At 49.7% G+C, this 16,508-nt stretch overlaps 1 protein-coding gene across 5 annotated transcripts; it reads right to left on the bottom strand.

Moving 5' to 3' along the window:
- Window positions 1-411: 411 nt before the first annotated feature.
- On the bottom strand, window positions 412-16,410 carry SCAMP3 (secretory carrier membrane protein 3). Of its 5 annotated transcripts, none has more exons than XM_084824175.1 (9): window positions 16,277-16,410; window positions 13,693-13,770; window positions 12,772-12,903; window positions 11,683-11,803; window positions 11,462-11,590; window positions 9,435-9,594; window positions 6,905-7,006; window positions 4,478-4,595; window positions 412-2,859 (listed from the first exon to the last, which is right to left on the bottom strand). In XM_084824175.1, exons 1-9 carry the CDS (start codon window positions 16,331-16,333, stop codon window positions 2,713-2,715), a joined length of 1,044 nt encoding a protein of 347 aa, XP_084680301.1. In that variant the 5' UTR covers window positions 16,334-16,410; the 3' UTR covers window positions 412-2,712. The 5 variants fall into 5 exon arrangements, with proteins under 5 accessions (XP_084680301.1, XP_084680300.1, XP_084680303.1 ...); XM_084824174.1 differs by having other exon boundaries at window positions 415-2,859; window positions 12,772-12,906; XM_084824177.1 differs by lacking the exon at window positions 6,905-7,006 and having other exon boundaries at window positions 416-2,859; window positions 12,772-12,906.
- Window positions 16,411-16,508: the final 98 nt, after the last annotated feature.

The raw sequence follows: 16,508 nt of genomic DNA, 5'->3' as shown, positions 1-16,508 counted from the left end.
TGGTAGCCACTGGGAAGCAGTCAGCAACTGCCCAAGGTCTTATCTAAGCCAGATCTCAGAGGGCCCGCTCAGTCTCACACCCTCAGAGTAACTTTCTCTCCTTTGGGTGTTAACCACAGCCTAGGTCCCAAGACATGGTCTGAAGGCACATGAGGCAGCCACAATGCTGAAGCTAAGCAGGTCTGGGTCTGGGTCTGGTCAGTGCTTGGAGGGAAGACCCCCTGGGAACTGCATGGAGCCACCTTGAGTTCCACGATGGAAGAAAGGTGGGATATAAATGTAATAAATAAATAAATGTGGAGGGGTGCAATTTTAAGCAGGTTCAACGTTCAGCCTTCTGTCTTGAACATTAACATCTACCCCTCCCCAAAAAGCACGCCCCCCCCCCCCCGGTACATCAGCCCAGAAGACCAATGAGTTAAAATGTAGTTTATTCCTTAAATAGAGTTCCATAAGTCATCTTACATTTGGCACAGCAAAAATAAAACCGGCGGGGGGGGGGGGACCACACACATACACACACAAGGACAAGAAAGTCCAACGGATTGGGGCATGGCCGTGGGGGGTGTAGGCAGAAAGAGCTTCAAGTGAGTCAGGAAAATATTGGATACACAGTACAGATCCAGTAACTCCAGAGACACACACAGGGGAAAGAAGAGGCATGGAGCAGGTGGTATTCAGGGGTGAAACAAATGGAATGAGACACAGAACAAAGCAAACCCTTTAGCTAGACTGAAATCCGGAACCAGCAGGAGCTGTGGCACAGGCAGAGAGACAAAACACAGATGTGAAATGGAGATCAGAGAGGGGAGGGGGAGAAATCAAGAGTGATTCTTTGCTCATCGGAGTGTTCTGTTCTGTTCCCAGTGTTCTGTTCTTTGCTCATCGGAGGAACCAAGGCCACGAACTCGGCCAACACATAGCAAAAGGGGCCAGGGCTGTGCCTCAGACCTCCACCGTTCCCTCTTTCTAATCTCCGGGAACATGGCTGAAGTCTGGGGAGTTTTTCTATGTTGCAGCTAGGGGCAGGGCAAAGATGAAAGCAGTTAAGTGGAATCTAGATACTGGGACGGACAGCAACTTTAAGGAGCAAAATACTCTCAGATTTGGAGACAGAGGGGAAAACAACTTTCCGGGATACCTTTGTAAGTGTGCCTCCTCCCCCAAACACACCCCACATACAAAGGGGTGCACAAAACACCCCTCTGCTCCAAGTGGTGGGTGGATTGTTTTTTTAAAATTTCCAAGGTACTTAATTTTGTTTTAAAAGAAAGGTAGTGATGGAAAACCAAGAAAAGAAGCAAGACTGCAAGATGGGGTGGGGAGATACCCCCTGGTACGGCGGGGGGCAGAAGCCACAGGTGCCAGCCCGCTCCAAAAGGGAAGATGTGCTGCAAGGAAGACAAAGCAGGATGCTATAGGCAAAACCCAGGGATAGGCGAAGCGGGGGTATGAAGATCAGAGGCACAGAGGCCCCCACAGGCTGTGGGGCAAACAGAAGGCATGGAGCTGGCTAAAAGAGGGCACAGAAGCAGCTGCCAGAGCTAAGGAGACAGATCCGGTGTCATACGCAAGCCTTCAGCAAAACAAGAAAATGGAAGTTTGTCTCCCAGTACAAATAAGGCAGTTGATTATGTACGTCAACCCCCTCCCACCCCCCAGTGGCCTGCACTGGCAGAACGCCCTACTAAATGTTGCGGAGGGAGGGGACAGCCTGAAGGGGTGGGTGAGGGGGACCGGAAGGACATTATTTGTCCATAACGACCGCCAGAGCCACCCAACATCTCTTTTCTCCACTGGGGTAACCCAAAGCATTTGAGCTACGCAGCTGCCACAGAGAGAACCAAAGGGAGCGGCCCAGTAGAGGCTACCTCCTTGTGCAGGGAAAAGAGGAGATGGGCAAGGGGGGAAAAGAGGCCAGCGCAAGGAGATTGTTTTCCCGTTCCTATCAAGCAGTTGGCAACATCGGTGGTGTAAGGGAGTTGGGCTGCTCCATCCGTCAACAGGCGGATATTCAACAGGTGCCCATTTCCTTGCCACTGCATCCCTGTGGCTGGGGTGAAAAACAGCACATCGGCTCATGTTCCAGCTGTCAGGCAAATGTTAAAGGGCCAGGAGCCCCTGTCAATAAATAGAAGCAGCAGCCGTGATGGGAAGAGAGAGTGGGGGGATTCTGGGAGGACCTAGCTGGGGATTGTGGGAGAACCTGGCTGCTCACTGCTGTAGCTTGTACAAAGAAATTGGGTGACACAGGAAATGGAAAATGGGGAGAAGGGGGAGGAGAAGGTCTCTGCCACTCCCCGCCCAGGCTAAATCGGAGGCGGGGCGCGAGTGCGAAGAGGCTCCAGCAAGAGAAGAGTCCATCGCAGCAAGGTGTGTGGCAGGGTCCTCTGTTCTCCACAGCCCCTGGTGTGGGGAGGAGGACAGGGAGCCAGAAACAGCCTCCCCTCTTCGGTTCTGGGGAGAAGAGGCGAATGTCCTTGCAGCAGCAAATGGTTGCAGGGGATGAGACGACAGTGCCGATTCCATGCTCAACCATGGAGCGGTGGGGAGGACAGAGTAAAGGGAGCGGGGAGCACAGCCTTCTGAAATCAGCACACAGGAAGGACTTCAGATGAGAGAAAGAAAAGTGCAACTTGGTTTTTCAGTTGAAGCCGCCCTTTGTGGGAAAAGGGCCAGAGGAAGAGCAGTGCCCGATATTCCGCACACACTTTACGGGGCTCGAAAGGCGTTGCTCGCTGCCCCGGTGGCCGCGCTGGCTGCTGCCGTGCGCACTGCTGGGTTGGAGAACACGCCGGCGGCAAACTCCTCCTGAGCTTTCTGGAAGCTGGCATCTGTGTGGCGGTAGAGGGAGTGGATCTAGGGGAGAGAGAGAGAAAGCACGACAGGGCATCAGGAAGTCACAGGGGGTGAAAGCGAAGCATAGCCCCAGTCTTCTAAAAAAGGGAACTGAAACCTTCTATGATGGAGGGAGCAACGGAGGACAGAACTCGCATTTTCCATTACGAAAGGAAGACATGAAGTCAAGAGGCAAAAGAAAATGTAAGAAGCATGGATGCTCTGCCCAGAAAGGGAGAAAGAAATACTGTAATTCTGCATCAAATACAGCAGAATTCTGAAAACTGCACTTGTTATGCATATAAACCTCTTGCATCATGTATTCTGCTTTTGCTAGTTCTGCACAGTTGGAGTTACACAGGGCTCTGCAGCCCCATCCTCAACTACTGGAAACTTTATTTAGCCATCCCTCTGGCTTCGAAGATTTTACCAGGCTCTCTCAAGTGCATCTTCCTAGCCATGGGGGCCAGTAACTTGCTTTAATTGAACAGCTGAGATTTTTCAGGAAGCTGAATTGTGTTCCAAATGCTACTTCCTCTGAGTGTTTTCTGTGCTCCCGCACTGACCCCTCTATTGCTAGGAGAAGGGCATGTGTACACTGTAAATTGAAACAGGATAATCATGCCATCAGAAAAGTGAAGGGGGAGGTAATTTAGCCAACTTTCCTCTCCCAGCATCCCCTTCCTAACAGCTTTCAAATAAAGGTAATGTACTTTCTTTTATCATTCTTTATTACATTTTTATAAAATAAAATTTATCCCATCAACTTCCATGGGGTTCCAGCCATAAATCTATAATATAAACCAGGGGTCCCCAGCCTTTTTGGGTTGGTGCCCATATTTGGAATTTTGAGAGGGTGTCATGGTACCCACAAAATGGCTGCCATGGGATGGGGCTTTCCCAGTCGTAAAATGGCGGCCATAGTGGGCATAGCCTGTCACAAAACACTCATTTCCAGAAAGGAAACTAGTGAGACTAAAAGAAAAGTCACTTGCCCCAAAACCTACGTACAAGCCAAAGGTCAGATTCTGTGCTCCAAAACACAAAACCACTATTTCGATGCCAAATGTATTTATTTTATTTATATCCCGCCTTTCCACCCAGAAATGGCGCTCAAGGCATGAACAATAGTCAGGCCAAGATTAAAACAAAACTTAATTGAAGCAAATAGAGATGGTGCTGGTGGGGAAGCATTTTACTTTGCAGCCTCCCTGTGTTGGTTTGCTTTTTAAGTAAATTTTTAAAAATTGTAAGAAAAAAAATTAAAATCAAGAGGGGCACAGAACCTGGTGAACGGCAAGAGAGGTGTCTGTGGGCTCACTGGTGGGCACCACGTTGAAGACCACATTGGAGGTATTAATACTTAAGAAAAAAGAGAAGAACAGATAGCCAATTGCCTCCCTCTTGCATTTACTTGTCCAGAAGTCACATCTGTCACCCTATTGGCCCCTCCCCTTCCTGGAGCTCAGGTCCCACCCCTTCCTGGAACTCTAACCATGCCCCCAAAGCCACACCCACTAGCAAGATGATGCCCATACAGACCCACAAGGAATGTGTGGTCACACTGCAACCAGGAGCGGGGGAAGGAAGACGAGGGGGGGAAGGCACGGGGGACCCAGCCAGCAACTCCCACACTCACTCGTTTCAGCATGAAGATGCCCAGCCCAGCGATAGCTGTAAACAGCATGGCCATCAACATCATGAAGACGGCCACCCCAGTGTTCTGTTTCAGTGCTCTGAAGCTCACAATCCAGCCACTGCAATGGGAATTTGGGGAAGGGGGAAGAGAGGAAGAGAATGAAACACCAATGACCCTGGGGTGGGGGGGGGTAGGCCAGAGCAACCTAGTGCCCTCCATGTGCTTTGGACTACAACATCCAAAAGCCCCAGTCAGCATGGCCTGTGGTCGGGGATTATGGGCATTGTTGCCCCAAACATCTGGAGGGCACCAGGTTGCCTGTTCCTGGTGTAGGTCATTCATAATTATATGCTCGCCTGGCAATTTCAGGTGCAGACTGAAAAAATCAATCTGTCAAGTCAAACAAGAGTTTGAAAAGGAGCCGCAAAGTTTCAAGTATTTACATCGCACTTTTCCGCATGTGCAGCAGTCAAAGCTGCTTAGAAAACAAATTATAAGACAAAGAATCGTGTGAAATTCATCACAACATGGGCTGCACACGCTAAGATTCCGTCCTCTATATAACCATTACAGGAGCACTATCAGCCGTCATACCTGGTGAAGTGAATGATTTTTATTGACTTGGCCTCCAGTGCCATTGCCACAGGGGAATCAAACGTTGCCTATACCGCTTGCATCATCGTATTTCATTTACTTAAATCACAATAACAAAAAGGTATCAGACACGCCGACCATGTGCACTACATCAATACATTTTTTATTTACAGAACTTTTCCTTATCCTTGCAGCCTGAACAGCAAATTCAGCAACAGTCATTGTAATATATTTTGGGTTTTTTTAAATAAAAAATTAAAAGAAACGAATCAACATGACAATAAGTTTGTCCATGATTTCTTGAACACGGCTTCCCTCTGAACTCTGTACAATTTACAGAACAGTAATTAAAGGATCAAGTCTTCTGCTTCTCCCAAATTGCAAATGCACAGCTGATTTTCATAGCTTAATATTTACTCAATCTTCCTATAAAGTATCATTGTGGATGGCAATCTTAAAAAATAAAAGCATTTCTCACACTATAGTCGGAGAGAGATACTAAATTATTAAGCCTATGACCTGTCTTAATGGGATTAGGAAAGCACTGGGCAGTTTTTAAGTTGTTTACTATGTTTCTACCCTCTTGGGTCTCCAGTTCCAGGATTTTCTGCTTAATTCTGTGTGCCGTGTCTGAATAACCAAATCACCTAGAAACTTGGCTTAAAAAAAAAGAATAAAAAAAAACTGATGATGGTGATACTGAATTATGGATAACAACCTAAGAAGAGCCCTGCTGGATCAGACCAAGGTGTCAGGAGCGCTCTAGCAGCCTCTTTCAGTACACTCCGATAGCCAACTCAAGACATAGATGAAAGGATTCTTTTCAAGGCTTTAATCCTTTTACAACTTAATGACTCTTTCAGATGCTAATCACCAGCGACTAAGCAATGAACAGCAGAGTAGCCTATGCTCCGAGGAGGCAGTTGATCCCCGTTTGAAGGAGAACCACTCGAAGACCGTGAACTTATGGGCTAGGGAGAGATCCCCCCTCTTTCCCTTGGGTCCACGGGAGGCGGCCATTGCTTGCGTGCCAAACGGGTGCTACGCCTCCTTTCCGCGCCCTCCATCGCTCCTTGCTCCCTGCGTCGAGCGTCTAGCAAGCCCCCCTCCCGCACTTTCTCACTGCTAGGATCACTATGTATCTCAGGAATGCCGGCAGGAGGAATCTCTGCCAGCTGCTGTGCCTGTGAGGGATGAGCTGACTCCTCTCCCACGGATTGCTGATCCTCCTCAGAATCAGAACTGCTCTGGGGTTCTATTGGCTCAGTTTCCACCCTGACACAAGGGTCCAATCTAGTCCAGCATTCTGTTCACGCAGTGGCCAACCAGCTGTTGGCCAGGAACCCACAAGCAGGACATGAGTGCAACAGCACCCCTCCCACCCATGTTCCTCAGCAACTGGTGTACATAGGCTCACTGCCTCTGGTACTGGAGGTAGCACATAGCCATCAGGACTAGCAGCCATTGATAGCCTTTTCCTCCAAGAATATGTCTAACCTGCTTTTAAAGCCATCCAAATTGGTGGCCGTCACTATATCCCGTGGCAGCGAGTTCCATATTTTAACTATGCGGTGTGAAGGAGTCCTCCCTTTCATCTGTCCTTTTATCTTTTATGGCTCCATCGTGGAACACACACACATCCAATCGTAATCCCACACAAAATCCTGCAGACCTCAGTTCTTTTTCCTGCAGTGGTAGAAGGTACCTTGGTCTGAGTTGCTCCTTCCACTCACATCCAAAGGCAGCCCCCCCCCCCCCCAAGTGAACAGACCTTCCTGTGTGGAAGAGTGCCCCGCTTAGACTGCAGCTATGATAATACTGGGCTGGCCCTACCTGAATCCCCAACCTGGGATGCCGATAGCCTGAAGAACGTACACCACAACCTGCGCAAAGAAGATGAAGAAGAAGACGAAGAAGTTGAAAGAGCTGTCACTCCTGGAAGAGAGAGAGAGGGGGAACCATTAGCAACTCTTGCTACATAGGCTCTGCCCTTCCTGCTGGCCCCAGAGGAGTATGGGGTGTCCTGATGTTGGCTGCGCCCACAGAGCGCAGGAGGGAGAAAAAGACTTGAGCAGCAAACAAACTTGAACTCCCTGTACCCTGCTCAAAGACGCCATATGACACGGACAGGGAGCGGATGGAGGAAACGGCTCTGCTCCAGTTTCTCCAGTACAGGGCTCCCCAATGCAGTGCCCACGGGTGCCATGGCACCCGCAAGCATCCCCAATGGCATCTGTGAATGGGTCCCCCATGTGGTGTCCGTGGGCACCCAAAAAATTTATTTCCCCCCCCTTTTAAAAAATACATACATGGATTTGTATGAAATCCATGAAAGCATACAGCTTTCTAGCAATTATACCTGGGCTTCAACAAAAGGGGCCAAACATCCAAATAAGTATCCATTTGAAGGCGACGTCTATACGCCACCCGTTCAAATATCGAAAACATTGTAAGGTCCTCAATCCATTGCATTACAAGAGAGGACTGTTTATCCTTCCAATGTTGTACTATCAGGCTTTTGGCTGTCAAAGAGTGCAGAGATACCACCAATACTGACCATGTGTTAATTTCCATGAAGCAGATAAATAATTTAAAAGAGCATGTACCGAGGGCTGCTGGGAGGCTGCACCTCCTGCCTCCCAGGAAGAACAATATGACAATGGGGAAACCAACCTAGCACAATCGGTCAGCGATGTGTTTGCTTTCCTTCCCCTTCTCCTTCTCAATCCCCTTTCTTTTTGTGTCATGTCTTTTAGATTGTAAGCCTGGGGGCAGGGACTGTCTTAATATTAGCTTTTGTAAGCCACTCTGGGAGCCTTTTTCGGCTGAAGAGTGGGGTAAAAATGCAATAAATACATCAATAATGTACATCACTGACTATTCAAGACTGTTCCAGTACAAAATTTATCCATTTAATATTCAAGACTGTTCCAGTACAAAATTTATCTGTATAATAACCTCCTCCCAAAAAGAAGCAACTACTGGATGCTGCCAAAACATATGTTTCAAAGAAGCATTAGGTGTATTACACCGCCATCAATTAGCCGAATTAGACAATCCCTTATTAAAGAGATGTTGTGGCGTCCGATAGACATGAAGCAAACATTTTTGCTGAATAAGACGCAGCCTAAGATCCAGAGACGCGACAGGTAGAGACGCCAAAGTGGAAATCCACAGATTCAGCATTCTGTGGTGGCACCCACAGCAGTATCTTCCATTCCCAAATGTGCCCGCAGGTCCAAAATGGTTGGGGACCCCTGCACTAATACAACGGTGCAGAACCTCAAGTCTATGGGCCAAATCCAGTCTGCCCGGTGTCCCAATTTGGCCTTCCGGGGCGGCCCAATGGCTACACCACTTTCCCGGCCCCACCGCCTTCCCCCTGACTGCTGATCGTTTTGTGGCTTCCCAGCTTTCGCATGTTTTTCTCCCCCATTCTTCAAGGTCGGAATGCCTCTCCCACGGCTTAGCTACTGGCAGGAAGAGCTTCAAGCTAAAATAGGCTGGAATTTGGGGGGATTTTGCCCCGCTCCATTTTGCCTTTGGCCCCGCCCACCGCTGAAAGAGGTTTGACACACCTGCTCTAACACCGGCCCAATTTGCCAGGCACCCGTCACTCCGTGCACGGCGGCACCCGGCTTGCAAGCGGCCTGCAGCACCAGAATGTCTTTACAAGCAAATGCAGGGAGCAATGCGACAGAATAGCCAATTTGGCGAGCAAATGGTCAAGCACACAGATTCCAGTCCAAGGAGGTTTCGGCTAAGGCAAGAGTGGTCAAGGTAACCGGCAAGAGGTCAAACACAGTAAACCGGTCAGGCACGTTACTGAGTTCAGACTCAGGGTCAAGAAACAGTCCAGGGTCAGTAGCACGGAGCATCCATCACAAGGCCAGGCACAGGAGACAAGGCACCAGATCCCGGAACTAGCAGAGGCGTTTTTTCCAGCAGCTCTCAAGTTACCCGTGAGAGCTGACATAGACCAAGCTACCAGAACCCCACGCAGTGCTCAGCTGATTCCTGTTAGAGGCTTGTCAGATGTCCTCTTCATGAAGAGGGCCCGACTCATGAGTAGTTCTCTGCAGAAAGCGAGCACTCCTTCGCCCGGCCTGGCCACCATCTCATCATGGACCTTCAGGGGGCTACGTGGCACAGCATCTCCCTCTGCCTCCGAAGAGGAACTCTCCACCTCTCCAGGAGGCAGATTCAAAGGCATCCCCCCGGAGGGCCCCGGACTGCCCTGGCCAGTGCCAGGGTCTCCTGAGGGGCCACCTGGCTTTGATGGTTCTGGCTCCTCCCCCAAGGATGACTCTGGTGGCGGCAGGACACCTGGGACCACGGCACCACTTCCCTTTGGCCGCCGTACCTGAAGGCCTTGTACATGGGCCGAAACCAGCAAACGAAAGAGCAGGGCGTGAAGATCAGCAGCCACAGGATGGAAAGGCCAAATCCTGAGCCGCTCGTGCTTTCCACAAAGAACCAGGCCAGCAACGCCAGGAAGTTGAAGAAGAGGGTCAGAGTGCTAGCTGCAGGAGAGAGAGACAAAGACAGACGATGACTGGTTCACACATGACACTAAGCCTTGGTTTATTTAACCCAGGGTTGCTGTCAGGAATGACTTGGCGGCCTCTCTCAGTAGATTCCAATAGCCAACTCAAGACACAGACGAAAGGGCATTCTTTTCAAAGCTTTAATCCCATTACAGCTTAATGACTCAGATGCTGATCACCAGCGGCTAAAGCAAAGAACAGCAGCGTGGACTAAGCTTCAGGCAGGCAGTTGATCCCCGTTTGAAAGAGAGTCACTTGAAGACCCAGAACTTATGGGCTAGGGAGAGATCCTCCCTCTTTCCCTTGGGTCCATGGGAGGCGGCCGTTGCTTGCACGTCAAATGGGCGCTACGCCTCCTTTCCATGCTCTCCATCGCTCGTTGCTCCCTGCGTCTGCGTCGAGCATCTAAGAAGCCCCCCTCCCGCACTGCCTCACTACCCGGGTCACTAACTACCTCTGGAATGCCGGGAGGAGGAATCTCTGCCAGGTGCTGAGCCTGTGAGGGATGAGCTGGCTCCACTCCCACAGATGGCTGTCTCTCCTCAGAATCAGAACTGCTCTGGGGCTCTCTGGGCTCAGTTTCCACCCTGACAGTTTGTTGCCCTACCAAGGGTTTATCAACCGTCTGTTGTTTCTTCGATCCCTGGTTGTTTGTTTCCTTCCTCCTTCGCCTGCTCCCTCCCTGCATCCCAAATTCCTTCGCAGGGCTGTAGTACTGGCATTTAGAGCAGCTGTTTACCGCTCTCACCTGCCGCCTCTGTAGCCTGGTGAAAGAACCCATGAACTGCCCAAAGTTCTGGGTCCGCACGTAACGACAACCCATGGTTTAAACAACCCAGTGTTTGCAACCCAGCAACAAACGATGGGTTCTCTTTCTGGATTGTTCATGGTTAACAATCCACGCGTTTGTACATCATGACAACCCAGAATTCAACAACCCAAACCATGGGTTAGTGTTATGTGCAAAGCAGGTCAATATCTTACATCATGGGTTTCCTTCTTTCCAAGTTATTTCTGCAACCTTCTCTGATGACCGCTAGAAACACCCCACTGTTGGAATGCTCCAAAGCCAATTATAAACGTTCCCCCAAGAGAATTTTAAGGCTAGATTGCTGTGTGTGTGAGAGAGAGAGATTGGGGGTGTTTATTCCCTTTGGGGGAATGGCTGTAACTCAGCGGTAGAGCCCTCGCTTTACATGCAGAACGTCCCAAGTTCAATCCTTGCCATCTCCAGGCAGAGCTGGGAGAAGCCCCTATCTGAGATGCCGGACAGCCGTTGACAATCACCATGTAGACAATACTACTGCGCACTGTCACCATCTGTAACACTTTCCCCTAAAAATAAATATGATTCCAGTCCTTATTGTCCTGAATAAAAGTCTGTTTTTACCTGGAACGCAAGAAGCTGCATTCTATTGACTCAACCTGGTGCTCTCCATACATATCGGACTACAGCTCCCATAAGCCCCAGCCAGCATGGCCCATAGTCAGGGATTCTGGGAACTGTAGTCCAAAACATCCACCCTGACTGGCAGCGACTCTCCAGGGTTTCAGACGTTGGCGTTCTTTTGCACGCAAAGCAGATGCTCTACCATGAAGTGATGGCTCTTCCCCTAAAAATAAAGCAAGCTGCCAGTCCTCATGGTTCAGAAGCAAGCTCCGTTTAAAACAGGACCACAAGAAGCTGCCTCCTACCCTTGGTCCATCTCGCTCAGGGTTGCCTGTGGCTCTCTGGCGTTTTTTTCAGCCCTGCCTGGAGACGCTGGGGATCAAAACGGGGACCTTTGCACGCCAAGGGAGTGCTCCACCGTGGGAGGACGGGGCCTCCCCCTCAAGTGCTTACCCATCCAGAGGTAGTACATGATGGTGACCGTTTTCTGGGAGCCCATGGGAATCTCCACAGGAATATCCTGATAGAAACACGGCTTCACAGGGCAGAAGGAAGGCAACGGGGGCCAATTGTCCGGTCTGGCTGTAAGCAGAGGAGTGGGAAGAAGACAGGGTGAGATCAGCAGGGACGCTGGAGAGGGGTCAGGGGTTTCTCGTTGTCGGGGTGGCCTCTACCTGCTCCATTGCTCAGAGCCGCATTCTGCAATTCTCGCTCCCTCCGTTCTAACTCCTCTGCTTTGCGGTTCAGCTCCTCCTGCCGTTTCAACAGTTCAGCAGTGGCTGCTGCAGTCGACTCCTAGTGGGAAAGGGAGAAGGGAACGATGAGGAAAGCGTCAGCCGAAGACAGATATTCTTCCTCTGTTGTGGAGGCGGCTGCCTTCATGGCCACAGTGTATCTCATTGCTCAGCAATGGCGCCCCCTGCTGACAGGTAGAAATATAAATGCACAGCGCACTTCAATGCAGCTTCGCACTGTATAACTGCAAAGTATCCAAGCACACAAAAGGAACGCCGTTCAAAGCCTTGACAGGTGCAAATGTGTCATTAAAGAGCCTTAAACCGCTGCTGCTGAGATGCCATGGTACAGAAGGGAAAATTAAAGAAATATTAGTACCGCTCCTGGTATAAGATGTATTAGAGAGCCTTAAGTCAGACTAAGGAAGAGCAGGTCAAGCATCCACTACGTGAAAACAAAGGAATGAGCATGAGGTACGGTATACAACATCCTGAGAATATAAGTTTCAATTTTTTTAAAAAAAAATCAAGTTGCTAGTCCTCAAGATATGCTTGTAAAATCTCTGAAGCCAAAGTGGGACAGTGAAGAGCATTTTTAGTGGGGGTGGGCAACAGAAAGATGCAAGTTTCACCACCTTGCCCACAGCCATTCCTACCAAGAGCAGAATCTACCAAGAGCAGAATCCATTTTACATACGGAAACTTTCAAAGCCTTAACAATTATTTGCATAGTTCATACCAGCCATGGAATATAACTTCTTCTCGGTACAGAACCACGTTACAGAACCTTGGTTTTGCATTTTTTAATTTTTAAAAAACAAACAAACCAGCACTGAGCATATCACACGAAGGCTAGTGTCCAATGTTAGTCTTACTCAGAGTAGACCCATTGAAATGAATGGGACAAGTCCCATTTCAGTGGGTCTACTTTAAGTAGGACCAACCTTGGCTACTCCCTTAAGAAGCCCTCTTCCGTGCTCAATATCCCCAGGGGTTGTGGCATCTTCTACACATGCAGTTTCCCAGTACCTGAGTGCCATAGGAGCCATAATTCCTGGGCTCTGTGGGGCTTGGTTTTCTGGGGGGCTGCGAGGCAGCCAATGGCGGAGCTGGAGGCCCCGGTGGGAGAGTCTGCGCCGAGGACTCGAACGGAGGAGGAAGCTGCTGCAGAGAAGATAGAAGAGAAACCTCAAAAGCCACCAGCGTGGGCAAGCAGACGTACCAATGAACCCTGCACAAATGAGGGAGCGTAGCTCTGGGGCACAGCCCTTACTCTGTGTGCAAAAGGTCCCCGGTTCCATTCCGAGCATCTCCAGTTGAAAAGGATCAAGTAGCAGGTGATGGGAATTAAATAACAACAACAACAACGTAGCTTTGTATAAATGCTTTCAAGCGTCCAAAGCACTTCACATGTGTTCTCTAGTTATTATTCATCCTTACAACAACCTTGTAAGGTCGGGCAGCATCATTCCCATAATGCATTGCTGTTTCCCATGGGACTTGTTCCCCAATCGGGGACTACTTCCGGATTTGCAGCGCTCTTAGCTACTACAGACCCTGTGTCACCTTCTAGCCGCTGCTGCCAGTCAGTGTCGACAATACTGGGCTAGATGGATCAAGGGTCTGACGCAGTATAAGGCAGCTTCCTATGTTTCTACAAAGCCCCATCTAAGCCAGCCCCATCTAAGCCAACCCCATACTGAAAGTCATCCTCTTTGCCACAATGCCATCTGACCTGCACCTGACTGCACGCAGTTAAGAGGAGGAGGCAAAGTGGCTTCTACTGAAGAAAAAGCCCACCCAAGTTTCTCAATCTCATGGTGCCAATTGTCCATTTTGAAAACCTGCGGAAACACAAGCCCCATCGAAACAAAAGATGACTGGTGTGACAGACATGGGAGTTTTTCACCCACACCAGTTCTGAAGCCTCCTGCTCAGTGACCCTCTTACCCCTGGGTTGTCAAAAGGGTTGTAGACATCCAGGGTGGCATACTCTGAACTCGGTCTGTGCTGGATGATGGCGGGGTCCTGAGGAGGAGAAGAGGGTGCTGTGAGATCCTAAAAACAGACCTTTCAGGCCTTCCCACCCACATTCACCTAGAGAAAACCCTGATTTAAATCAAGTTTGCCATCTTTTCCTTTCCTGTATTGTGTCTCTGTCTTTCATGGGCACAGCCCTGCTCTACCACCACATAAGCATAGAACACCAGGAGTCTATCTAGCCGGAGTCTTTGCACATGTGAGGTTTCGGGCGCAATCCTAGGCATGTTTAGCCAGAAAAAAGTCCTACAACTCCCAGCAGCCAGCCATGCTTTGTCGGCCTAAACAAGCACAGAATTATGCTCTTAGTCAGATAAACAGAAACTGAAAGCCCAGAACTTTCAAGAAGCAAGAGCTGGTAGTCAGGCTGGACAGAGACAATTTCCTTAGATGCATGAAAAGCTGAAATGAATGTGCACATTCGACTGGCGAATAATTCAGTGTGTGAGCATGACAGACCACGCATCCATTTTTATGCGACTGTTAAGTGTAGGTTTAGTATCTTTGTGATGAGATTTAATTGTAACTGTTGTTTTTCCAAAACCAGAAGCTAATATTTTGATGCCTTTTTAAAAAAGATTAAAAATCCAATTTAAATGTTTTTAAAGCAGATTAAAAAAAAAATTCATTTAGAGAACTATTGATTTTTATCCACCAGGGTGGGGAACCATAATTCCAGGGGTGGGGGAGCAGCTGGTTCGCATGCAGGTCACGGGTTCAATTCCTACCTTCTCCAGTTGGATCTTGCTTTTTTTCTAAACTAAAGAGCCCCAAATATTGCCATCTTTCCTCATGGGGGGAGCCGGTGCTCCAACCCCTTTCCTGCACCTTTACAGCAATACCTCCGAGCACGGTTTGGCAGAGACATCTCTTTTGTCATGGACATGCAGGCAAAAAATAATAAACATTGACAGAGGGCAGCTAGTGACTCATTGCTTAATGGGCTAGGCCACTGATTTCACCTAGAAAAGCTGGGATGGGCCCAACAGGGAGGGGAGAGATGCTTGCAGATAGCAAAACAGCGGCCAGAGCACTCAAGAAATATTTCCCGAGAAGATGCTCCTTGAGAACCAAAAACAATCACACCTGAACAGGAGATTGTCGTGAAGGCACCAGGGAAGGAACAAGGGTGTCTGGGGGATGTCTGGGCTTTCAGACAAGACATAGAGCTGTTAACCCCAGGGATGGGTCCACAAGTGGAGCGAAACACAGACACACGAACACAGAGAGAGAGATTCTACACAGCTCTCAGAAAAATTAAGGAGGCACCAGCCCAAGAACCGGGCCAAAAATTAGGCAGGGTGTAATAGCGCGAGAGAACTGAAAGATACTACAATAAACTGAAGAGCCCAATTTTCCAAAGACAGATCCAGACAGGGCCCCCACAGCAGAAAGCGACCAAATTCATAGAATCCAGAGGTAGGATAAATCCAATAAATCCCAGGAGCAAAGACACCAGGTAGATGCAACTGCCGAAACTACAATGTGCTGAGTGTAAGGCCCCCAGTTATTCTAGGGCTCAGTTACCCCAGTATCAGGCAGAATCCAATTATTCCAGGGGATGGGAGGAATAGGCGCAAAAGCTGGGATGATATAGAATAAAATGGTTAACTATACGCACACACGAAGAAGTAGTTACTCTAATGCAAGGGTAGGCGACCTGGTGCTCTCGTTTTCTGAGCTACAACACCTATCAGCCCCAGCCGGCATGGCCAATGGTCATGGATAATGGGAGCTGGAGGCCAAAACATCTGGAGGTACCAGGTTGCATGCCCCTATCCTAATGGCAGCAAAAGGAGACCCTATCTCTCCAAGATCAGCTAGCAGCGGTGGGTCAGGAACTGAGGTAGGCCCTAGTTACCCTAAAGAGCAGTTGATAAAATACAACTGGAGGACCTGGGTCCAAATTAATCCCCCATAAACTTTAGTAGAAAGGGCCCGTATGCTGAGGGATTCAGTTAACCCAGTAAGCAACAACCACCATTATTACCACTGAACAATAATTAATAAATGCTTTGCGTCCTGTTCTTCTACTAACAGCATCCAGGGTAGTGGGTTACCCCTGGAAGGACTGGCACGGGAGACACACGAGCCCCTGGTTGATTTCTAAAACTGGGTGGGGTGGGGCAGATCCAGCAATCCAGTCACCGGGAAACAGCGCCTCCAGCAACTCAAAGCGGAGGGCAGGAATGCGGAGGAGCCCAAATTACTCCATTTCTGGATCTAACTCAGAATGACTGGGGCGGGCGGGGACAAGAAAGAAAGAAAGAAAGAAAGACACAGACACACACACACACAGCCCTCCCAGGGAAGGGGCTGCAGTTCTCTGCTAGGTCCGCACTTACCCCCCATGAATTAAGCGCTCCATAGGCAAAAAAATGTGCGGCTACCTCGCTTCGGATCAGGGACCGGGGTACGACCCCTTTACTCCGGAATGACAGTTACCCCGGGGGGAGGGGAACCCCGGGGGGAGACCCCGCCCCCTCCGACGCACCTGGAAGGGATTCCCCGGGCCCCCCTCGAAGGGGTTTCCCCCGCCGTCCAGGGCCATGCCTGCCCGGTCGCGCGCCCTCCCTCCGCGAAGGGTTCTGCTGCGTCTGCTCGCTGTGCCTGCCGCGGAGATCCTCCGCGCCCATTGGCTGCCGGGAGCCCGCGCGTCACCCGCGGACAGGGAGGGGATTCCCACGCACGTGACAGGGCGGGCGGTGGGGAAGGGAGCGTCCCGC

The sequence above is a fragment of the Heloderma suspectum genome, chromosome 17 (genome assembly GCF_057233095.1).
Source record: "Heloderma suspectum isolate Gila_16-S chromosome 17, 16-S_ref, whole genome shotgun sequence".
NCBI lineage: Eukaryota > Metazoa > Chordata > Lepidosauria > Squamata > Helodermatidae > Heloderma > Heloderma suspectum.
Note: the sequence above shows the minus strand (reverse complement) of the source record. Positions and strands in the feature narration are given on the sequence as shown.

What these genes read in the sequence shown, in the direction of transcription:
- SCAMP3 (XM_084824173.1), bottom strand. Translation starts at nt 16,333, where the DNA reads ATGGCCCTGGACGGCGGGGGAAACCCCTTCGAGGGGGGCCCGGGGAAT. An exon ending in CATGTACTACCTCTGGATGG is followed by an intron (nt 9,595 to 11,461) that starts GTAAGCACTTGA and finishes TCTCTCCTGCAG; the next exon opens with CTAGCACTCTGACCCTCTTC. An exon ending in CCCATGTACAAGGCCTTCAG is followed by an intron (nt 7,007 to 9,434) that starts GTACGGCGGCCA and finishes TCTCTCTTCCAG; the next exon opens with GAGTGACAGCTCTTTCAACT.